The sequence below is a fragment of the Mustelus asterias genome, chromosome 12, assembly GCF_964213995.1.
Source record: "Mustelus asterias chromosome 12, sMusAst1.hap1.1, whole genome shotgun sequence".
In the NCBI taxonomy this organism is placed as follows: domain Eukaryota; kingdom Metazoa; phylum Chordata; class Chondrichthyes; order Carcharhiniformes; family Triakidae; genus Mustelus; species Mustelus asterias.
Genome location: NC_135812.1, coordinates 38,491,165 through 38,516,420, shown reverse-complemented (window position 1 = coordinate 38,516,420; position 25,256 = coordinate 38,491,165). Strand labels below are relative to the sequence as shown.

The following is a 25,256-nucleotide window of genomic DNA, read 5'->3' as shown; positions in this document are numbered from 1 at the left end:
AAATTTCCTGGCGTGGAAATTTGGTAAAAGGGAAATTGGTAAGAAGTGATTGGTGGGTCGGAAGATCTAACCAAGCCCCATGTCTGTTTGACTAAATTCTATGCCAGTGGGAGGATTAAAGGGCCATTAATCCCAGCGAAGCCTATCTCTCTACAATATGAAGACAGCTTGTTGTATTTTGAATAATCCCGTCATATACATGGATTTTAGTAAGGCGTTTGATAAGGTCCCCCATGGTCGGCTTATGATGAAAGTGAGGAGGTGTGGGATAGAGGGAAAGTTGGCCGATTGGATAGGTAACTGGCTATCTGATCGAAGACAGAGGGTGGTGGTGGATGGAAAATTTTCGGACTGGAGGCAGGTTGCTAGCGGAGTGCCACAGGGATCAGTGCTTGGTCCTCTGCTCTTTGTGATTTTTATTAATGACTTAGAGGAGGGGACTGAAGGGTGGATCAGTAAATTTGCTGATGACACCAAGATTGGTGGAGTAGTGGATGAGGTGGAGGGCTGTTGTAGGCTGCAAAGAGACATAGATAGGATGCAAAGCTGGGCTGAAAAATGGCAAATGGAGTTTAACCCTGATCAATGTGAGGTGATTCATTTTGGTAGGACTAATTTAAATGTGGATTACAGGGTCAAAGGTAGGGTTCTGAAGACTGTGGAGGAACAGAGAGATCTTGGGGTCCATATCCACAGATCTCTAAAGGTTGCCACTCCAGTGGATAGAGCTGTGAAGAAGGCCTATAGTGTGTTAGCTTTTATTAACAGGGGGTTGGAGTTTAAGAGCCGTGGGGTTATGCTGCAACTGTACAGGACCTTGGTGAGACCACATTTGGAATATTGTGTGCAGTTCTGGTCACCTCACTATAAGAAGGATGTGGAAGCGCTGGAAAGAGTGCAGAGGAGATTTACCAGGATGCTGTCTGGTTTGGAGGGTAGGTCTTATGAGGAAAGGTTGAGGGAGCTAGGGCTGTTCTCTCTGGAGCGGAGGAGGCTGAGGGGAGACTTAATAGAGGTTTATAAAATGATGAAGGGGATAGATAGAGTGAACGTAACGTTCAAAGACTATTTCCTCGGGTAGATGGAGCTATTACAAGGGGGCATAACTATAGGGTTCATGGTGGGAGATATAGGAAGGATATCAGAGGTAGGTTCTTTACGCAGAGAGTGGTTGGGGTGTGGAATGGACTGCCTGCAGTGATAGTGGAGTCAGACACTTTAGGAACATTTAAGCGGTTATTGGATAGGCCCATGGAGCACACCAGGATGATAGGGAGTGGGATAGCTTGATCTTGGTTTCAGATAAAGCTCGGCACAACATCGTGGGCCGAAGGGCCTGTTCTGTGCTGTACTGTTCTATGTTTCTATGTTTTTGTTACCTTGGGTGGTAGATAATTCCATGAACCCTTTTGAATTTGCTATTCCCTGACATTTGTTCCTGTTATCCAAGCATCATAGAACTTCACAGTATAGCTAAAGGCCATTCAGCCCATTAAACTGCACTGACCTCTAAAGGATCTGTGAACTCACTCCCTTTCCCCCATCCCTTTGAGTTTATCATCGCTTCCTAGACTTGACAGAATATTCTGGGTTGAAATATAAATTGTTTGATTTGCCTCACTTGTATGGTTGTAATACTTTGTGCTTGTGAGACCTCATGGTGAACAATACCTCTTTGTAGTGTTCAAACCTCTCTCCTCTTTCCTCCGAGCTCACTTTACCCGTGAAATCAATCTTGTTCCTCTTCTCTGGAGCCTTTCCAGAGTATCATCATGGTGATGTTTTTAAAACTTAATACTTAATGGTGCCTTGTAAAGGCCGAGAATGTGTTACTGTTCTGACTACATATCCCTGCAGCTTACAGACTATGTATGGGTTTGAAAACTGGAGTCTCTGAACCTGGGGTGGGGGGGAGGCGCGGGAGGGGCTGTTACCTTATTTAATTCCTGCATGTGTAGAATTATAGATGTTATTTCTGTTACTGTATATTAATGAGCTGTGTGTTAATGGTATTTGAGAAGCAGTGTTGTACAATGAAAGCTCTGTTTTGTCATGGGTAGCTGATGATGTATTTCCCCAGTTAGGAGAGGGAGATTGTGGGAATTTCTCAGTATCTTCAGCAGTGGTTAGCACTGTTGCCTCACAGCATCAGGTACCTCGGTTTGATTCCTGGCTTGGGTCACTGTGCGGAGTCTGTACATTCTCCCCGTGTCTGCATGGGTTTCCTCCAGGTGCTTCGGTTTCCTCCCACAGCCTGAAAGACGTGCTGGTTAGGTGCATTGGCCATGCTAAATTCTCCCTCGGTGTACCCGAACAGTCGCCAGAGTGTGGCGACTAGGGGATTTTCATAGTAACTTCATTGCAGTGTTAATATTAGCCTATTTGTGACACTAATAAATAAAATAAAAAGCTGTTCCCTGGTGCAGAGAAATGTCAAAGAGCTGTGGTATTGGGATTGAAGTTTTGAGGTATAGGGCTTTAGAGAGTGAGCAGATGGCAGCTATTTGTGTTCATTAGTCAAGGAACACTGGCTCCTGGTTTAATTAATTTTACAGATTGCGTGTGTGTAATTGTCAAGCAAGAGGATTGTGCTGAAATCACTGAAGCACTATAACACTCTTTAATCTGATTTTAAACAGCGAAACGAGTTCACTAGGGTGGCACGGTGGCACAGTGGTTAGCACTGCTGCCTCACAGTGCCAGGGACCCAGGTTCAGTTCCAACCTTAGGTCACTCTCTGTGTGGAGTTTGCACGTTCTCCCCGTGCCTGCGTGGGTTTCCTCCGGGTGCTCTGTTTATCTGGAAATATTGAGAATGGTGCTGAAAAAGACAAAAATAATTTCTTCAAATGACATTTCAGACAACACATACAGCTCCTAAGGGCAACACAGTAGCACAGTGGTTAGCACTGCTGTCTCACAGCGCCAGGGACACGGGTTCGATTCCGACCTCGGGTCACTGTCTGTGTGGAGTTTGCACATTCTCCCCGTGTCTGCATGGGTTTCCTCCGGGTGCCCCGGTTTCCTCCCACAGTCCAAAGATGTGCGGGTTAGGTTGATTGGCCATGCTAAATTGACTGTAGTGTCAGGAGGATTAGGAAGGTAAATATGTAGGGTTATGGGAAGAGGGCCTGGCTGGGATTGTTGTCAGTGCAGCCTCGATGGGCCGAATGGTCTCCTTCTGCACTGTAGGGATTCTGTGATTCTAGATGGCAAGCAACTTTACTCATTGTGCGAAACACCTCTTTGTAGCATATTTGTGGGAGGTTGCAAGAATACAGTGCTTTCATGGAGCGTGGGTGGGTGATGCCAGCACTGTGCTAATGTACCGTGCTAAAGGCATGGACCTGTTGAAATTAAAGCCTGGAGGCTGGTCAGTTTAAGGGTGATGCGGTCGAAGGGGTGAATTGACAATAAATCTTCCCTTCTGGAGAGGAAATCAAGAGTAAGGGGTCAAAATATTAACACGAGAATTGAGGCAGTTTACAAACTGAAGATGTATGGTTAGGGGCTTGGCCATGCTAAATTGCCCCTTAGAGTAAATATGTGGGGTCACAGGGGTAGGGGTTGGGTGGGATTGTGGTCAGTGCAGGCTCGATGGGCCGAATGGCCTCCTTCTGCACTGTAGGGATTCTATGAAGTTGCTGATGTTGTGAGGTTGTAGGGCATAGCCCCAGGGGCCTGGGTCATAGGGAAAATTGAGATGTTTAAAAGAGAGGTGGGTATTTGTGAAAGAGGGATGTGGGGATATGAAATTGGGGTTTAAAACATGCAAGTTGCCAGAGTAGCTGTGTCAATCAGCGCAGTGTCTCTCCTGTCCAGGCATCACTGCTGGACAGTGGGAATGCATCGAGGTAGTGATGGGTTTATGTTTTTTCCTGATGTCCTCTATAATCAAGCAATGTTCTGCCATTTTCTGTCGTATTCACTTCAAGACTGTTGCAAAACGCAGAAGAGCACCTGGCAGTTGTGGGACTGTAGCCCATCAAGGTCAGGGGGCAGAGCGGAGTGGCAAGGGGGGCCAGGAGGAGAGAGGAAAATAACAAAAGAGAATTGCAGTTTTGCTGGAGCAGATGGCCTTGAGAAATGTTGGTGCCCAGAGAGAGACCAGGGCGCAGACTACTCGCTACGTTGCTGCCTGAGTAATGAACAAACTCGGCGATACTCCGAGACATGGTGAGGTACCTGCACTATCGAGAGCCAGCTTACCCACCCTCAGTCATCGCCAGCTAACCTTCCCCTCCCAGATTCAGAATCAACTTGTTCTACCGTGTTGTTACATGGTGCACACAGCAATGGCACTGAGGGGGTTGGGGGGAGGGGGGGGTGGATTAGTATCATTCCCTGAGGCCCACTCTCTCAGACACACACAATTACACCAACCGAAAGGCAAGTTCCATCATTCAGACTTTACAGTCACAAAAAAATAGAGTGAAGAATTCTCAGAATCTGATGACTTTGCTCCATCCTTTGGGAGTAAGAAGTTTAACACCAGGGTAAAGTCCAACAGGTTTATTTGGTAGCAAAAGCCACACTAGCTTTCGGAGCCTGAATGGCCATCCTTTGGGACCCAGGGATTTGGAATTCTATTCAGTTTGAAAGGTTTCTGTTCCACAGTGAGTGGGGCTGGTGTTTTGGGGACTGATAACTCCAGGTGTTGCTTCCTCACTTTCAGGAGGAGCAGAATGTTTATCCACTGGAGAAGTTGGTGAAAGTGGCCAGTACGGTGCGGGAGTTTGGGAACTATTTCTTCCAGCAGCAGCGGTATGAGGATGCAAAGGACCAATACAAGAAGGTATGGGCAAGGCAGAATGAAGGGGCAAGTGCTGCTCACTGATAGGACAGCCTCACTGGGAAATACCCCAGGCAGCAGGGACAGTGAACAGGGTCGGCCATCAGTGTATTGCTCACTATTGGGTAGGAGCCCCCAGGAATCTAATAGTTAGAGAAATCCTGTTAGGATGAGCTAATATTCTAGGATTGGAGGAAGGAGCGGGCGGGGGGGGGTGCGGTGTGTATGTGTGTGTGGGGAGGGGGGGGTGCGCGTGGAGGGGGGGGGGGTGCGCGTGGAGGGGGGGTGGTGCGCGTGGAGGGGGGTGGTGCGCGTGGAGGGGGTGGTGCGCGTGGAGGGGGTGGTGCGCGTGGAGGGGGGTGGTGCGCGTGGAGGGGGGTGGTGCGCGTGGAGGGGGGCGGTGCGCGTGGAGGGGGGCGGTGCGCGTGGAGGGGGGCGGTGCGCGTGGAGGGGGGCGGTGCGCGTGGAGGGGGGCGGTGCGCGTGGAGGGGGGGGGCGGTGCGCGTGGAGGGGGGGTGCGGCGCGCGTGGAGGGGGGGGTGCGGCGCGCGTGGAGGGGGGCGGTGCGCGTGGGGGGGGGGGCGGTGCGCGTGGAGGGGAGGGTGCGGCGCACGTGGAGGGGGGGGTGCGGCGCGCGTGGAGGGGGGGTGCGGCGCGCGTGGAGGGGGGGGTGCGGCGCGCGTGGAGGGGGGGGTGCGGCGCGCGTGGAGGGGGGGGTGCGGCGCGCGTGGAGGGGGGGGTGCGGCGCGCGTGGAGGGGGGGGTGCGGCGCGCGTGGAGGGGGGGGTGCGGCGCGCGTGGAGGGGGGGGTGCGGCGCGCGTGGAGGGGGGGGTGCGGCGCGCGTGGAGGGGGGGCTGCGGCGCGCGTGGAGGGGGGGGTGCGGCGCGCGTGGGGGGGGGGTGCGGCGCGCGTGGGGTGGGGTGCGGCGCGCGTGGGGGGGGGTGCGGCGCGCGTGGTGGGGGGGGTGCGGCGCGCGTGGGCGGGGGGTGCGGCGCGCGTGGAGGGGGGGGTGCGGCGCGCGTGGAGGGGGGGGTGCGGCGCGCGTGGAGGGGGGGGTGCGGCGCGCGTGGAGGGGGGGTGCGGCGCGCGTGGAGGGGGGGCTGCGGCGCGCGTGGAGGGGGGGGGTGCGGCGCGCGTGGGGGGGGGGTGCGGCGCGCGTGGGGGGGGGGTGCGGCGCGCGTGGTGGGGGGGGTGCGGCGCGCGTGGGGGGGGGTGCGGCGCGCGTGGACGGAGGGAGGCGGGCGCGTGTCTGTGTGTGGAGGTTGGGGGCGGCGTGTGTGGAGGTTGGGGGCGGCGTGTGTGGAGGTTGCTCACTGTCCGACATTGACTCCATGTCTAATGATGCCTTGAGTTTGACATTTTCCAATGCTCCTGTGAACTTACCATCAGTCGAGCAAGTCCTCGATTCCCAAGTGTCTTCAATTCGGTCCTCCTTTTGCATCCCGATTTCCTTCATCCATTGCTGGCCCTCCCCATCGGTCCCAAATCCTGTAAAGCCTCCAGTAAACTTCTCCACATCCCCTCCTTTTAATATACTCCTTAAAACTGACCTCAGTATCACTGCCCTGATGTGTCTCTGACTCAGTGTCAGCCTTTATTTCATTATGTTCTCCTGACGTGCTTGCGATGTTCTACTCTCCTCAAAGTGTATATAACTGCAATTTGATTGTTGCTTACCTGTCAGTGAGCAGGCAGGACATCGTGATGTTGCTCACTATTGAGCAGATTCATAACTCTGATGCTTTCATATCTTCTGGCAAATTTGAGTTTTCAGTCTCCAACCTCCAGTTGAGATCGGTACTACTGATGGGTCACTGCCTCTGGGAGCAGCAACTTCTCATCTTTCTTCAAGTAGGGGTAAACATCACAGTTTTCAATTTTTTATACCGTCTACCCCTTGGGAGTAATGCCTCTCCCCAAGTGGATCTCTCATCCTCCGATCACAATGCATAGTCTTTTTTGCTCGATATCTTAATAAATCGTAGCATTTATCCATGTGTAACTGAAGGGGTCTGGCCAATCTGAGGACCTGTCCTCAGAGTCCTTCAGTGATGGTCTGTCTAGCTGCTGCTTCCATGTCCAGAGCCAACCCTTTGTCTAACAGCAAATTGAATAGAAGAATTGAAGCAGCCAGTTGTTTGTGACCACCCTGTAATCTCCTAACAGCTGCACAAACTCCGATACCTCTGCTTCTTGAACTCTGGCCTTTTGAGCATCCCCACTTGGAATTGTTCCACCATTTTGTGGCCGTGCCTCCAATTGCCTTGGATCTTGCCTTTAGAATTCTCTCCCTAAATCTTGTCACCACACTGCCTCTTTTTCCCTCCTTTTCAGTCACTCCTTTAAAACCTACAGCTCACCCAACATTTTGGTCACTTGCCCTCAATGTCAAATCTTGCTGTATAACACCCGTGGGAAATGTTGTGTGGCAAGTTATTAGTTAAGAATACCAGTCAATGGCACAATGTAGGCTACCTTTGCCAGCAGGGTGTTAGCAATAGTATGGGTTAATCTCCATTTAGCCAGTTACCACCACAGGTGGTCTGTGTATGGTCTGAAACACCTTTGCACATTGAGGAAGATTGGGCAACTGGTTAACCATCTTTCTGTTAAGTAAAACAAACGCTGCTTGTAGCGTTGGGAGGTCATCCCTCGTATATTAAATCAAAAAATTAACTGCGGACAAAAGATCAATTTCTGCTACCAGAAGTTATCATTCTTGGACAGAGTGCTGGGAAAAAGAGGATATGATGTGGAGATGCCGGCGTTGGACTGGGGTAAACACAGTAAGAAGTTTAACAACACCAGGTTTATTTGGTAGCAAAAGCCACACAAGTTTTCAGAGCTCCAAGCCCCTTCTTCAGGTGAGGATAAGCAGAGCAGAATATGTTCTTCCTCTCCCCACAGTTGGATGGTGCAGAGTGACATTAACTTCAGTCCCAGGGGTGAAGGAGTCAGCAAGGCTGAAAGATTCACTGAAAAAGAACAGCGCTTTCAGCTGGCAATATTGGCAGCCTCTATGTTGATGGTGCAAATTTGTCTCGGGTTCCTGTGGTACTGTACATGTAGACAGCGCCACCTCAGCCCTGTTTTGTTGCTAATCTTTTCCTCAGCCTATTAAAGACATTGGTTGTCTGTTTTAATAATACTCTCTGTACTGCTCGCTCGCTCTCTCTCTCACCACCTTGTCTCTCCCAAAATATTTAACCTGTCTTTCTCTTTTTGATGCTGCTCTCCTATATGTTTCTGGGAGGCTATAATTTTCCAGCATAGTAAATGTCAGCATGTAAACAATGCTTGAATACGGAGATTTAAAAATCCCATTTTGTGCCCTCTTATTTCATCCAGCCCCGTATTCAATACGACGGCTGCTACCTCGTGCTGATTAGGAAAGGCCTGCAGCCCGTCCCCTGTGAAGCACAAGTTGGCAGAAAGCATTGGTATGATGAAAGGGGTACCTTGACCTCACCGCTATGTGGGAGCTCGCAATCACTCATTAGCAGCCAAGTCCTTACAGGGTTCCCAAATTGCGCCACTTGTGTGTGTGTTCTGGGTGAGACTCTTCAAGTGTGCAAAGGTAGGGAACATCTTTCAAGCTTCCTGTCACTCAACTCGAGCCTCTCTTTTTTCCTTTCATAAATGAATGTGTTTATCTCATTATCTCCTTCAAGGATCTGTATTGTGTCCATTAGAAAGTGGATGAAGTTTGCTGCAATTAATATGGTCTTTGGCAGTGTCAGATTTGCCCCAAGTTGTCCACATGCTTGATCATAGAAACCCTACAGTGCAGAAAGAGGCCATTTGGCCCATCGAGTCCGCACCGACCACAATCCCACCCAGGCCCTACCCCCGTATCCCTACATATTTACCCGCTGATCCCTCTAACCTATGCATCTCAGGACACTAAGGGGTAATTTTAGCACGGCCAGTCAACCTAACCCACACATCTTTGGACTTTCTCTTTAATAGGCTCTGTCGGTGTTCGCTTCTCGCAGTGAAGCTGATGAGGATCGAAAGCAGAAAATTGGCTCTTCCAAATTGCTGCTGTACCTGAACCTGTCACTGGTCAGCCTGAAGCTGAATGCACCAGTTCGTGCTCTGGTTTATGGGGAGAGGGCTTTGCAGATCGAAAGCAAGAACCCCAAAGCGCTGTTCAGGTGTGGCCAGGTGAGTGGACAGAAATGCTTACAAAGCATGGGGTTCCCTGCGAATTAACAATGTTGTTTGAATTGGTGGGTGTTCTGCCCAAGGCGAGGGGTCTTGCTGCTGTGGAACTAAACCATTTCTAACATATAACACAGAGAATGTTAGAAATGCTAAACCAGTCTGAGCGTGATTTCTGAACCTAGAGCTACAGTGAGGATTGACCCCACATCAATGTCCCGGAGGAGATAGGGCACCAGAGCTGGACGCATTCGCCAATGCCATCCCAGAGAGTGGAGTGCCTGCGGATTGCCCCTGGTGATCAAGGTTGCCCAGGGAGATGTCCTCAGTGTATTGGGTGGAATGCAGAAAGGGTTGCTAGTACATAGATGCTTTGAGGAATTTTTGGTAATCACAACGTGGGCCACTTTGAAGATCCTTAGCAGAGCTCCAGGGAGTGAGCTTTACCAGCCCTGCTGGAGCCGTAGCTCCTCACTGTCTCACTTACTGAAGATGATGTGGAGATGCCAGCGTTGGACTGGAACGCAGTGGCTGGTGCATCATGGACTGGTGCTACCCCAGGTTCAATTCTCAAGTCGGGCTGCATTTAACAACTTGCCCAAGGAGGAATCCGCCAAAACTTTCCTTCCCCTGATCCACTGATTTCCTGGTGGGGAGTTTAGATCCAAATGTTAGCAGTCGAATGATGCAATCATAATGAAGTAGTTGATTGATTAGAATGACCAGGCTCTATCGATTAGTCTATAACAAATCCCAGTTCTGAGGATTTGATTTATTATTGGCACATGTATTAGTATACAGTGAAAAGTATTGTTTCTTGCGCGCTATACAGACAGAACATACCGTTCATAGCGAAGGAAGGGAGTGAGTGCAGAATGTAGTGTTACAGTCATAGCTAGGGTGTAGAGAAAAATCAACTTTAGTGCAAGGTAGGTCCATTCAAAAGTCTGATGGCAACAGGAAAAAGGCTGTTCTTGAGTCGGTTGGTACGTGACCTCAGTCTTTTGTATCTTTTTCCCAACGGAAGAAGGTGGAAGAGAGAATGCCCGGGGTATGTGCGGTCCTTAATTATGCTGGCTGCTTTGCCAAGGCAGCGGGAAGTGTAGACATAGTCAATGGCTGGGAGATTGGTTTGCGTGATGGGCTGGGCTACATTCACGACCTTTTGTAGTTTCTTGCGGTCTTGGGCAGAGGAGGAGCCAAGCTGTGATACAACCAAAAAAATGCTTTCTATGGTGCAGCTGTAAAAGTTGGTGAGAGTCACAGCTGACATGCCAAATTTCCTTAGTCTTCTGAGAAAGTAGAGCTCAGTGAAGGAACCATAGGCCCAAAGTCACTTCCCCAACCAATGAACTTCTGGGTAGGGTTGGGCTATGACACTATCCCCAGGCCTTGCGAACTAGGCCCTTGTGAAGACTGGATACAGGAGGAAATGAAGAATATAAGAGAGAAATTTTCACAATTTCTCCCAAATCCAAGTGAGATTGTCTGGTGGATTTGTCATTTCCCAAATGGCTCCTCCTTGTTCTGGGAGTAAGTTGCTGAATGAGGTTCTGATCTGAGTGGGAGAGAGTCCTTTCTATTGGATTGACCAAGCTTCCTTTGTGGTGTTGTCCTCTGTAAGAAGTTTAACAACACCAGGTTAAAGTCCAACAGGTATTATGTCCTCTGCCAGGCCTGTATGCTGATGCTGGAATACGACAAATCCAAGGATTTTCTGCTGAGGGCACAGAGACTGGAGCCGTTTAATCCAGATGTGAACAGGGCCCTAGTGAAGCTGGACAGGTAAGCAGAGTCTGACCTTGTAGAAACCCTGGGATCTGCAGGATACCCACTGGCTGGGTTAGGACAAAATATGTTTGCATTTTTGGCGTAATGGGATGTGATGAGGCCAATTTCTGAATGCTCTGAGTGAGAGGGCTTCACTTTCCAGGATTGGGTATTGGAAAGCTTTGCAGCGCACAGTTTCCCATCACATCAGGACGACACGACCAGAAAATTATTGTGATAATCAGTGATCATTCTTTATACTCTCAGAAATCAATGCACCAGCTCTGTTTTAGTTTTAATTCCTTGGTTATATTAAGAGCATTGCCGTGGCAATAAGATGGTCTCCCTGCTGGGTGCAGACTTGCTGGGACTGGGTGACAGTCAGTGTCTCCAGTGCAATATCTCGAGTTAATTCACAGACATTTCAATATGTTTAAGTGGACACGTCATCGGTTTTCTATATAAAAATGTGAATGACCGGTAGCCAGAGACCGGTGAGTGTCTGGGAAAGAGGGAACTTTTTCCTGAAGCCCTTCGATGGGTGTTTTGGTAAGTGATGCGCTGGAGGAAGCAGCACATGGTGAGAGCTTGCAGAGTGCTAATAATGCACTGGGGAAAGCTCAGTAATGGTGATTGCAGAGCAGCTATGGAGCAATGTGTAATTTAGTCTTGCAGTACTCCAGTTCTGGCACTGGATGGTGCTGGTGGGCTTTAATATAATGCGTGGTAATACAAAGGGTAGAAGATGCATGATATGCACCTAATCCTATTCGCACTGCTGTTTAAAAACTTTTTTTGAGAAATCTAAATTACCGAGGAGTCCGTTCAGAGTGCCAGGATAATTGTGACTTGATTTGGGCATGGGAACAGAAATCCTACAGTGCAGAAAGAGGCCATTTGGCCCATCGAGTCTGCACCGACCACAATCCCACCCAGGCCCTACCCCAATATCCCTACATATTTACCCACTAATCCCTCTATCCTACACACACACACTCAGGACACTAAGGGGCAATTTTTTAGCATGACCAATCAACTTAACCCGCACATCTTTGGACTGTGGGAGGAAACCGGAGCACCCGGAGGAAATCCACGCAGACACGAGGAGAATGTGCAAACTCCACACAGACAGTGACCCAAGCCGGGAATCGAACCCAGGTCCCTGGAGTTGTGAAGCAGCAGTGCTAACCACTGTGCTACCGTGCCTACCATGCTACCGTACCGTATCATTCTGATGGTCACAATGTGAGCTGGGCCCTTTAATATTACACCCAGGAAGTACAGAGACTGGGGAACTACAAGGTGTTACCCTGCTCACACCGTCAGCTAATGTCATGATGACATTGGATTCTTCAAAATAATGTGGGAATAGGGCTGCCATTGTGGGAATGGGGCCACGATTGTATGCTCTGGAGAGGCGGCAGCGAGGGAGAATTTTCCATCAATGGTGAGCAGGTTTGTGGAATCTCTAGCTGGTAAATCAGTCTGTTTGGTTTCTCTCCCACTAGCTGCTATCGAGAGTGGAACGTGACGGAGAAGGAGATGTGCAGAAGGATGTTTGTTGCCTGGGAACAGGCAGCAGTGAAGGACTAAGGTGAGTGGCTTCTTTTCTAGATGTGAGCCTTAGCTTGGGCAGGCATTGTGCTGCTGTGTCAAGCCAGCATTAAGGTATTACTGAGCTGCCTCTGCTTGGGAGAAGTTGGTTTTCAAGGTGCTGAGCGCTGAACGCTGAAATTTACAGTCAGCTGTGGTTCTCCTGCAATCTACAGGATGTGAGCAATCTGAGATGTGACGTGTTGAATGTAGAGTGTTTGAGAGGAGCAGGAGACTTTGAATCTCTGATTCCTAAAGCTCCCATCGCTGGGATTTTCCTCCTCTTGTTATAGACCAAATAGATCAGGATTAATTTCTATGATAAATTAACAGCTCCATTAGAACTGAATCATACAACTCCCAGAATGGTAGAAGGTGAATTAAATGCATTGTCCTGTGATTCCTATGACTATTTTGGGTGTTAATGGCCAATTTGACAATGGAGGCCTCACAGCATGTCCTTTCCTGAGAGCTGCTTGCATTTTTGTGTGCGTGTGCGCGTCCGTGTCCGTCCAGGGTAAAGTCCAACAGGTGTATTTGGTAGCGACTACCATTAGCTTTCGGAGCGCTGCTCCTTCGTCACATGGAGTGGACACCTGCTCTCAAACAGGGCACAGAGACACAAAATCAAGTTACAGAATACTGATTAGAATGCAAATCTCTACAGCCAACCAGTTCTTAAAGATACAGACAATGTGAGTGAAGGAGGGAGCATTAAGCACAGGTTAAAGAGATGTGTATTGTCTCCAGACAGGACAGGAGGCAAGCTGTGGGGGCTACTGATAGTGTGACATAAAGCCAACATCTCGGTTTAGGCCGTTCTCATGTGTGCAGAACTTGGCTATCAGTTTCTGCTCAGCGACTCTGCGCTGTCATGTGTCGTGAAGGTCGCCTTGGAGAACGCTTACCCGAAGATCAGAAGCCGAATGCCCGTGACCGCTGAAGTGCTCCCCCACAGGAAGAGAACAGTCTTGCCTGGTGATTGTCGAGCGGTGTTCATTCAGAGCGGAGGATCGCAACAGACACCTCCAGATGCTGAAAGATGCCCTCATAAGAACAGGATATGGCGCTCGACTCATTGATCAACAGTTCCGACGCGCCACAGCGAAAAACCGCACCAACCTCCTCAGAAGACAAACACGGGACACGGTGGACAGAGTACCCTTCGTCGTCCAGTACTTCCCCGGAGCGGAGAAGCTACGGCATCTCCTCCGGAGCCTTCAACGTGTCATTGATGAAGACGAACATCTCGCCAAGGCCATCCGCGCACCCCCACGTCTTGCCTTCAAACAACCGCACAACCTCAAACAGACCATTGTCTGCAGCAAACTACCCAGCCTTCAGGAGAACAGTGACCACGACACCATACAACCCTGCCACAGCAACCTCTGCAAGACGTGCTGGATCATCGACACAGATGCCATCATCTCACGTGAGAACACCATCCACCAGGTACACGGTACATACTCTTGCAACTCGGCCAACGTTGTCTACCTGATACGCTGCAGGAAAGGATGTCCCGAGGCATGGTACATTGGGGAGACCATGCAGACACTACGACAACGGATGAATGAACACCGCTTGACAATCACCAGAGTATTCTGTAACTTGATTTTGTGTCTCTGTGCACTGTTTGAGAGCAGGTTTCCACTCCACCTGACGAAGGAGCAGCGCTCCGAAAGCTAATGGTATTTGCTACCAAATAAACCTGTTGGACTTTAACCTGGTGTTGTTAAAACTGTTACTATAATGGGGTACAGGGCTGTCACTATAATAGGGTACAGGACTGTCACTATAGTAGGGTACGTTAATGCTGGGTACAGGGCTGTCACTATATCTAGGTACAGGGCTGGTGAGCATGGGGCTGTCACTATATCTGAGTAAGAAGTTTAACAACACCAGGTTAAAGTCCAACAGGTTTATTTGGTAGCAAAAGCCACACAAGCTTTCGTAGCCTTAAGCCCCTTCAGGTGAGTGGGAATTCTGTTCACAAACAGGGCATATAAAGACACAAACTCAATTTACATGAATAATGGTTGGAATGCGAATACTAACAGCTGATAAAGTCTTTAAGATACAAACAAAGTGAGTGGAGAGAGCATCAAGACAGGTTAAAGAGATGTGTATTGTCTCCAGACAAAAGCTTGTGTGGCTTTTGCTACCAAGTAAACCTGTTGGACTTTAACCTGGTGTTAAACTTCTTACTGTGTTTACCCCAGTCCAACGCCGGCATCTCCACATCATGACTATATCTGAGCACAGGGCTGTCACTCAAAGTCAACGTTCTGTTATGTCAGGTTTATAACTGGAGCGTGCGTCCTACACAAACATTAGAGGGGATTGTTTTTTTCTGATGCAAAAGATTCAGTAAGAGTTAAAACAGGAATAATAATTCAATAAATTCTTCAGGAAGAGCAACAATGTTCTCTTTTCTTTCCCTGGATTCTGTCAATTTTCTATTCTCAAACATTTCCAAAAGTTAGTTTCGCAATGACGTCAAAGCAGTGAATACTGGCTGGTGTATCATGGATCATCTTTCTCCAGAATATTTTCCAGCAGGCTTTGACTCCTGTCATTTCCGTGTGTGAACATCAGTCTCATGCAGCCTCTGTTGTCCCGATGCCTGTCAGGCTAACTGCCCGGCAGTGGCCTTGGGCACTATTCCATTTCGCGATAGTGGCAGCTTCTCGTCAGTTCAAAGTACAGAGCTGTGGTGGTACCTTTAGGAAGAGGAAAACTACCTGCATGTTCACCATTCTGTTCTCAATCCTGGACTCGATCTAATTTAGTCCAATCTGCCAAGGCACAGTTCGATATAAATTGAAGAGCACAACTCCAGAATGTTCACCTATCCTCACATTCGTGCTGTTTAACCCTGGCCCATTGCCCTTCACACTGAACGTTCTGTTTGCCTCTTTCTCTCCCCACATTTTCACACGTCCAGCGAAGACTATCTTGTTTCATGGTCTATTTGATTCAGTCTTGGCCTGTTGCAATGATACGCACCTTACTCCGCATCCAAACTCTCCCCATTTCCCTGTTTGGGGTCATTAATTGACTGGTTAATTAGTTTGCAGTCTGTTCCTCACATCCATTGCTCCATGTGTGTGAGGGGCATTTCTCCTGTTCTGCCTTATTTGAGACTTGTTTAGCTTTAAATCTGTTCTCCAACTTTTATGTGCACAACAAGAGACCTCGAAACTAGCCCTCGCTGAGCTCTATAAATCAGTCCCTCCCCCTCCCCTGCAGATAGGTCTGTTGCCATTCATCAGCACCTTCTGCCTCCTGTTCCAATGGGCCTTTCCAATCCAGCAGTTTCATTTGCCAATAATTCCACAAAGCCTAGCTCATCTTTAACCATTAGATAGCAAGCAGCTTTACCCCTGGAGTGTCACATTGAAAGACACTTACGAACATCAAAGACATTCCAGCAGTAATCTGCAATGCCCCAGACACCATTGTGTGTTTTTCCCCCCATTCCAAGGTGCTCTTTCCTGGCATCCTCACTAGCACTGCAGCACGTGATAGTCCTCTCAATAGCACTGTGTGTTCAACAAGCCCCGTTTTGTGTAAAGTGATAGTTTTGGATAAAGTGCAGAGTGTGTTTCTGCCGCTACACTGCAGGCTGTCTCCGTGGCCTTAACACTAATCATCATCTCCCCTTTTGTGATTTTTCTAATTGCTTACAGGAAAGGCTCATATAAATAGCTGTACTGTATCCCTTCATTCAGACTGAAGAGGGTGACTAACAACTAAAATATATGCTAAGGTCATTTGGGGAGAGTAAAAGAATTTTCCTGTCAGGCCACAGGAATCAATCTAAGTTGTCAACCCTGGGCTCAGGAGTTAACACGCCCACCACTGAGTCAGGAGGTTCCAACTCCACCTTCGAAACTTGATAACATGGTAGAGGAAGCTGAGACTGAGGGGGTGCTGCAGTGTCTGGTGTGCCATTGGATGAGGCAATGAACTGCATTGATGTAAAAAGGTCATAAGAGTCGTACAGTGCAGAAAAGACCATCGAGTCTGCACCAACAATAACTACTGCTGAAGTCACACTAATCCCATTTTGCAGCACTTGTCTGATATCCCTGAATGTTATGATATTGTCCAGGTCTTGCTACATTTGGACATAGAACATAGAACATAGAACATTACAGCGCAGAACAGGCCCTTCGGCCCACGATGTTGCACCGACCAGTTAAAAAAAAACTGTGACCCTCCAACCTAAACCAATTTCTTTTCGTCCATGAACCTATCTACGGATCTCTTAAACGCCCCCAAACTAGGCGCATTTACTACTGATGCTGGCAGGGCATTCCAATCCCTCACCACCCTCTGGGTAAAGAACCTACCCCTGACATCGGTTCTATAACTACCCCCCCTCAATTTAAAGCCATGCCCCCTCGTGCTGGATTTCTCCATCAGAGGAAAAAGGCTATCACTATCCACCCTATCTAAACCTCTAATCATCTTATATGTTTCAATAAGATCCCCTCTTAGCCGCCGCCTTTCCAGCGAAAACAATCCCAAATCCCTCAGCCTCTCCTCATAGGATCTCCCCTCCATACCAGGCAACATCCTGGTAAACCTCCTCTGCACCCTCTCCAAAGCCTCCACATCCTTCCTGTAATGTGGGGACCAGAACTGCACACAGTACTCCAAGTGCGGCCGCACCAGAGTTGTGTACAGTTGCAACATAACGCTACGACTCCTAAATTCAATCCCCCTACCAATAAACGCCAAGACACCATATGCCTTCTTAACAACCTTATCTACTTGATTCCCAACTTTCAGGGATCTATGCACACATACACCTAGATCCCTCTGCTCCTCCACACTATTCAAAGTCCTCCCGTTAGCCCTATACTCAACACATCTGTTATTCCTACCAAAGTGAATTACCTCACACTTCTCCGCATTAAACTCCATCCGCCACCTCTCGGCCCAACTTTGCAACCTGTCTAAGTCTTCCTGCAAACTACGACACCCTTCCTCACTGTCTACCACACCACCGACTTTGGTGTCATCAGCAAATTTGCTAATCCACCCAACTATACCCTCATCCAGATCATTAATAAATATTACAAACAGCAGTGGCCCCAAAACAGATCCCTGAGGTACACCACTTGTAACCGCACTCCATGATGAATATTTACTATCAACCACCACCCTCTGTTTCCTATCCGCTAGCCAATTCCTGATCCAATTTCCTAGATCACCCCCAATCCCATACATCTGCATTTTCTGCAGAAGCCTACCATGGTGAACCTTATCAAACGCCTTACTAAAATCCATATATACCACGTCCACTGCCTTGCCCCCATCCACCTCCTTGGTCACTTTCTCAAAAAACTCAATAAGGTTAGTAAGGCACGACCTACCTGCCACAAAACCATGCTGACTATCACCTATCAATTCATTACTCTCCAAATAACTATAAATCCTATCCCTTATAATTTTTTCCAACATCTTGCCGACAACAGAAGTGAGACTCACCGGTCTATAATTCCCGGGGAAGTCTCTGTTCCCCTTCTTAAACAATGGGACAACATTCGCTAACCTCCAATCTTCTGGTACTATACCAGAGGCCAACGACGACCTGAAGATCAGAGCCAGAGGCTCTGCAATCACTTCTCTTGCCTCCCAGAGAATCCTTGGATAAATCCCATCCGGACCAGGGGATTTATCTATTTTCAGACCCTCCAGAATATCCTGCACATCCTCCTTATCAACTGTAATACTGTCTATTCTACTCCCTTGCAACCCAGTGTCCTCCTCAGCTATATTCATGTCCCCTTGCGTGAACACCGAAGAGAAATATTGGTTCAATGCTTCACCAATCTCCTCCGGTTCCACACATAACTTCCCTCTGCCATCTATAACTGGCCCTAAACTTGCCCTAACCAACCTTCTGTTCTTGACATACCTATAGAACGCCTTAGGATTCTCTTTAACCCTATCCGCCAAAGTCTTCTCATGTCCCCTTTTAGCCCTTCTAAGCTCGCTCTTCAACTCCCTCTTAGCCAATCTAAAGCTTTCTAGTGCACTACCCGAGTGCTCACGTCTCATCCGAACATAAGCCTCCTTTTTCTTTTTAACCAACAAAGAAACTTTTTTGGTGCACCACGGTTCCCTAGCCCTACCAATTCCTCCTTGCCTGACAGCTGGACTGCTTCAGTATGTGAGGAGAGAACATTGTGCAATCATCAGCAAATATCCCCACTTCTGACCTTATGATGGAAGAAAGGTCATTGATAAAGCAGCTGAAGACGGTTGGGCCTCGGATAACCTCCTGAGGCGCTCCTCTTCTTTTGACATTCTTTCTACACAATGATTGTTTTCTTGTATAAAGACTCTCCCCTCAATCAGCGGCTGTGGTTTAAGTTCCACCCTAGAACTTTGGCACAAAAAGCTGAAATCCACTGCAGTCAGCCCAAAACGCCATAGAAATAGGACAAGGAGTAGACCATTCAGCAGGATCGTGGCTGACCTATCATTCCTCATGTCTACATTCCTGACCTTTCCCATAAGCCTTGATTCCCTTACTGATCAAAAATCTATCTATCTCAGCCTTAAAAATACACAAGGACTCTGCCCCCACAGCTCTGTGTGGCAAGGAGTTCCCTCTGAGAGAGGAAATTCCTCCTAATCTCAGCCTTAATCCCTCCATACCATCATCTGAGTGAACCTTCTGTGAACTGCCTCCAATGAAATAACATCTTTCCTTAATTAAAGGGACCAAAACTGCTCTCAGTCTTCCAGATGTGGTCTCAACAGTACCTTGTACACTTGCAGCAGGATTTCCCTACTGTTATACTCCAACCCCCTTAAAATAAGGGCCAACATTCCATTAGCCTTCCTGATTACCTGTTGCCCCATGTGCTTCCTTTGTGTTTCATAGAGTCATAGAGGTTTACGGCATGGAAACAGGCCCTTCGACCCGACTTGTCCATGCTGCCCTTTTTTAGACCCCTAAGCTAGTCCCAATTGCCCGCATTTGGCCCATTTTGGGCAATTGGGACTAGCTTAGGGTAATCTGTCATGCACAGGTACCCCCCAAATCTCTTTGTATTGCAGCTTTCTGCAGTTTTTCTCCATTTAAATAATACTCTGTTCTTTTGTTCTCCATTCCAAAATGAACATCTTCGCATTTTTCAATGTTTTACTCCATTTGCCAACTTTATGCCGACTTATTAACCTATCAATGTCTCTTTTCGTAAATAGTTTGTGTCCCTCACCAACTTCCCTTTCCGCCTACTTTTGTGTCGTCTGCAAATTTGGCGATAGTACATTCACTTTCTTCCTCCAAGTCATTAATATATATTGTAAACAGTTGCAGTCCCAGAGCTGATCCCTGTGGAACTCTGCTAGTTACGGCTCGCCAATCTGAAAAAGAACCCCTTATCACCACTCACTGTTTCCTGCCCATTAGCCAGTTCTCTATCCATGCCAATATACTACCTCCAACACCATGGGTTCTTATCTTATAACTTAATCTTTTTGTAAGGTAGCTTGTTGAATGCCTTATGGAAGTCCAAATACAACACATCTACTGGTTCCCCTCTATCTACTCTGGTTGAGATTTCCTCAAAGAATTAATAAATTAGTCGCACTATTTCCCTTTCATGAAGCCATGTTGACTCTGGTTAGATTATGATTTTCCAATGTGCTGCTATTACTTCCTTGATAATTGATTCCAGCATTTTTCTAACAATAGATGTTAGGCTAATCGGCCTATAGTTGCCCACTTTTTGCCTCCCTCCCATTTTGCATAAGTGTGTCACATTGGCAGATTTCTAATCTTCCGGTACTTCTCCGGAATCCAAGGATTAACCAATGCATCCAGTATTTCTGTAGCAGCTACTTTTAGGATTCTAGGGTGCAAGCCATCAGGGCCAGGGGACTTATCTGCCTTTAGCTCCATTAGTTTGTCTAATGCTGCTTCTCTAGTGTTGGTGATTCCTCCCCAGTATTTAGTATTAATGGGATGTTCGAAGCATCTTCCACTGTAAAGTCTGACGCAAAATATCTGTATAACTCCTCTGCCATTTTCTTGTTCCCCTTAACTATCTCCCCAGATTCATTTTCTAAGGGGCCTATACTCTCTTTGATCTCTCATTTCCTTTTTATATATTTAAAGAAGCTCTTATTGGCATTTTTTATATTCCTTTGCCCTCGTAGTTTATATTCTCTTTCTTTATTATCTTTTTAGCCCTCCTTTGCTGGATTCCAAATTTATCCCAATCTTCGGGGCTATCACTGATTTTTGCCTCCTTGTATGCTTTTTCCTTCAACTTAATACTCTCAACTTTTTTGGGTAGCCATGGTTGGATTATCCCTCTCTTAGAATATTTCCTACCTACTGAGGTATATTTTTGCTGAGATTCATCAATTACTTCCTACAATGTCCACCACTGTTTGCTTACTGCTGATCTATCCGCCCAGTCCTCTTCAACTAACTCTCATTTCATTGTAATTCCCTTTAGTTTCTCACTCTCAAACTGAATATTAAATTTTATCATGTTATGATCACTACTTCCTCAGGGATCTTTTGCTCTGAGGTCATTTATTAAATCTGCCTCATTTCCCATTACCAGATCCACGATGGCCTGTTTCCTGATTGGCTCTATGACATATTGCTCTGGGAAACTATTCCTAATGCACACTGAATTTGTTGTTGTAGCTACGTTTTCCAAATTAATTAACCCAGTCAGCATGAAATTTAAAGTCACCATAATTATTGCTCTATTCTTTTTACATGCTCTGATTATTTATTGATTGATACCCTTTCCTACAGTGTGGTTACTGTTTGGGGATCTATACACTACACCTACTAATGTCTTCTTTCCTTTGACTTTTTACCTTCACCAAAATGGACTCCACATCATCCAGGCCTAGATCGTCTCTCACAAATGATCTTCATCCCTTATTAACTGTGCCACCTCATCGCCATTTCCTTCTTTCCTTATATTCCGTAAGGTCAAATATCCCTGAATGTTAAGTTCCCAGTTTTGATCTCCTTTTAACCATGTCTCCATAATGATTATGAAATCATTTCCATTTACCTCAGTTTGCACCACCAGTTTGTCTACTTTATTTCAGATGCTTTGTGCATTACGATACGAAGACATTAGGCTTGTCTTTTTGCCATTTTTAATCATTCTCACGTTTCTATGTACTGTAGCCCTATTTGCCTCTCGCCCTTGATTACCCTGTCTACCATTCTTACTTTGATTACTGTTCTTGTTTCTCTCTTCCTTGTCACCCTGCTTCGGTACCATCCCCCTGGCATTTTAGTTTAAACCCTCTCTAACCATACTAGCCAAAACTCGACTGAGGACATCAGTCCCAGTTCTGCGCAGGTGTAAGCTGTCCAGTTTCTACTGGTCCCACTTCCCCCAGAACCAGTCCCAATGTTCAGGAATTTGAAACTCTCCCCCTTGCACCATCTTTCCAGCCACGTATTCATAGAATCTCTACGGTGCAGAAGGAGGCCATTCGGCCCATCGAGGCTGCCTTGACAACAATCCCACCCAGGCCCTATCCCTGTAACCCCACATATTTACCCTATTAATCTCCTTGACACTGAGGGGCAATTTAGCATGGCCAATCAACATAGCCCACACATCTTTGGACTGTGGGAGGAAATTGGAGCACCCGGAGGAAACCCACGCAGACACGGGAGAACGTGCAGACTCTGCACAGACAGTGACCCAAGCTGGGAATCGAACCCAGGTCCCTGGTGCTGTGAGGCAGCAATGCTTGCCAGCGTGCTGCCCTAACCAGTGTGCCACAGTGCCACCCTGATTAATCTGATATGTACTGCTATTTCTACTCCGAGGGAGTGCTGCACTGTTGGAGGTGCAGACTTTCAGACGAGAAGTTAAATCAAGGCCTCAATTGCCATGGCAGGAAAATGTAAACGATTTCACAGCACAATATTGAAAAAGAGGAATTATCCCCAGCATCCCTCAATCAACATCACAAAAACAATATCTGAATATTGTCCCATTGCTGTTTGTGGGAGTTTGCTGGGTGCAAATTGGCTGTTCCATTTCCTGCATTACAATAGTGACTGCACTTCTAAAGTGCTCCATTGGCAGTAAAGCACTTTGGGAGAATCCTGTGGTTGAGAAAAGTGCTATGCAAATTTGTTTACCTTTCCACTGAACTAACCTCAAGTAATTCTGAAAGGTCGCAGCAAATTCTTCCCATCCACTCGCGTATAGTCTCAGAACTGTCGTGAATTGGAGTAATTAATTACTGGTTTCAAACTTAGCTGGCTGTCATACACTTGATTGATCAATTCACACTGTTATTTGGTTGAAGGTTGGTGCCTTCCTTCAAGTTTATAGTTCAAAGGCCAGTTTAAATCATCATTGCAACATTTGTATAGATTTGGGCAGAGAGAATGTAGCGGGATCCCTCTTTTTATCTCCGCTGGGCTTATTTTAGGTTTGGTTCTCCGTTACCCAAACCCCACCAAAACCCGAGTGATTCTCTCTCTCGCCGATGGAACAACGGCCACCTTGCGTTTACTTCACTCGAGTAGCGCTCCCAAGAGAGAAAAAAGGAAACTGCTGCCTATCCACTACCTGGCAGCCTTTCCTGAGTGGGCGGTTTCGAAGCGCCCAGGGTACCCTCAGTTCTAGACTCCGGAATTATGGTAAGGAATATTTCATATTGTGACTTGGTCAGAGATCATTGGTGAGAAATTGAAAAGATCAAAACGGACTCCAATGGAAGTCAAAGATATAATTATTAAAACATCAAGGTCAATATCACCAAACACCAGGAAAACAACACACAATGCCTTATGCTCTATAAGACTATAGCTATGGAAGGAATACTAAAACGGACACGACGTAATGCTTACTTTACACAAGTTTACCAGTGTCTTAAACTATGAAAGATGCATGCAAAAGCCCCCCCTTTCCCCAAAGTCTCATCCACTATGATGATCTCGGGAACTTCGCGAATTACCAGGGGATACTCACAATCCTAGTTTAAATTGCTCAGTGGGCTTCGGGCTGCGTGCTGGAGATGAACGAGAGGCAGGAAACAGGAGAAGAGTGCTGCTATGCTGGTCCGAAGAGAAAAGAGGGAGACCAGAGCTTGCTTGTCCCTTTTTAAAACCTGAAGCAGTGATTCTCTCACACAAAAACAGTTTCTGATCATTGATAGTTTCGATTGACTGGGACAAAAGGCTGGAACTGTCGAGACCGCCCTTAATTGACATTGTAATGTCTCTTAAATGTTCTCTGAGTCATCCTGATTGGAATCCCATCAGCAAGATGAGTCATTGATGTTGTCTGTGGATGGAATGATCTCTGTTTCCATTGTCTTTGCTGCTGGGCCATTTACTTCTTGCCTGCTGGTCATGGTTTCTCCTTTGTTTCCTGTTGATTAGATTATCCCTGTCTCGACCTTCTCGTTATCCCAGCCTCTTGCATATTCATGTGGCCTGACAACCAGTCGGCCATTTTCCTTATCTCTGGGTTTTTTAATCATGGAGGATTTGCCCTAAAACTTACAAGAAGGAAGTCAACTGCAGCTGATGTTCAAACTTTTGTTTGTGACTGGACTTGAAGAGAAAGCCACCAAAGCTAAAACTGAGACTTCATTTCATCTGCCAACCAAATCAGCAAAACAAGTCCCACATTGTCAAGTGAGTGGATCTCTGATCAAAGGGGTTTGGTAAAATGGCTGCCGCAGACCTAAAACATGTGTGGGCACTCCGCTGGATCTAGGGATGGAACAGATGCTCATTATACACATGACCAGATCAGATTGGTGTTGTGTAATAGCTGAACGGAGATCCTCCATTTGTCTCCCAAACTTTGCTCCATAATTGAGTTTCATTTGACTTGGATCTATTTTCAATCCAGCATCTTGTAGGCTTGCACAGAAAATTTTCGAGCAGCCTTGTATCCTGATGAGACTGACATTGGCTTCTCTCATGGTGAAGGTACAGCACTGGACAATCAAAAGTAGCCACGTGCGGACAGTTAGCTGGGCTTTGAACACCTGGGCAGATCAAAGGGCACTAACAGGACAGAAGCAAACCCAAAACGTGGGCCAACTTTCCAATATAACATGACCAAATCTCTAAAATAGTTCCTTCAGATAATTTTCAACCACTTTAAGTATTAGTTAGCAAATGAAAGCTAATTTTAAGAGATATATATTTATATTGGTAAATATTAGAAATATAGTTTTAAGTGGGCTTAATTTAATGTTTTTGTATAAGAAAAGGGAAAATTATAGTTAGATTCACGCTGGACAAAGGTGTTGGTACACGTAGGGATTTGCTCAATTCAAACTATGCTTCTATTGTGCTTAGAGAGGGTTATGGTGTGAAAAATAAATAAGCTACCGGGCGTATGTGACTGTTGCTTAGCAACTGGGGCCCTTTTAAGGTGGCAAGGCTTTTTGAGTTTAGTTTTAGTTGAAGATATTGCAGTTGAAGATAGGAAACCGGGGAATTAACATCTCTCAGCTGTCCCAGGAAAAGACAAGTTGGACAGGACAAGGGAGCTGTAAAGCGGCAGACTTCCTAAAATCCAGATACAGTCCAGATAACTAGGGAGTTGGGAAAGAAAGATTGCCTTGAGAAAAATGAAGTTGAGAGCAGAGACCAATGTATTGTTCAGGAGAATTTAAGGGAAAAGCAAAGTGTTGCGAGTGAGAGACAGCTGCAGTGACCAGAGTTAAAGTGGGAAATCCAACTTTTCATGTTTAATTAACGTTTTTTTCTTAATTTTTTTCCTAAAACTAATTAGCAGTCCTGTGACTCTGTTCCTCCACATTTTCTAAAAAAAAGGTTAGTTTTTTGAGCCAGATTTCCCCTCTGGGCTCTTCCCACCCAGTAGTAACATCAACTGGAATCGGGCCAGTTGTGATGAGCTAAGTCTGGTAAAATGGCCCTGTAATTTT

At 46.9% G+C, this 25,256-nt stretch overlaps 1 protein-coding gene across 1 annotated transcript in view; it reads left to right on the top strand.

The window, feature by feature from the left end:
- The window catches only part of fkbp6 (FKBP prolyl isomerase 6), a 45,951-nt gene that overhangs the window by 5,063 nt on the left and 15,632 nt on the right, over positions 1-25,256 (top strand). Inside the window, exons 4-6 of the mRNA XM_078225960.1 lie at positions 4,675-4,794; positions 8,760-8,957; positions 12,233-12,318. Of these exons, the coding sequence (XP_078082086.1) occupies positions 4,675-4,794; positions 8,760-8,957; positions 12,233-12,318 (404 nt within the window). The remainder of the gene's footprint in view (positions 1-4,674; positions 4,795-8,759; positions 8,958-12,232; positions 12,319-25,256) is intronic.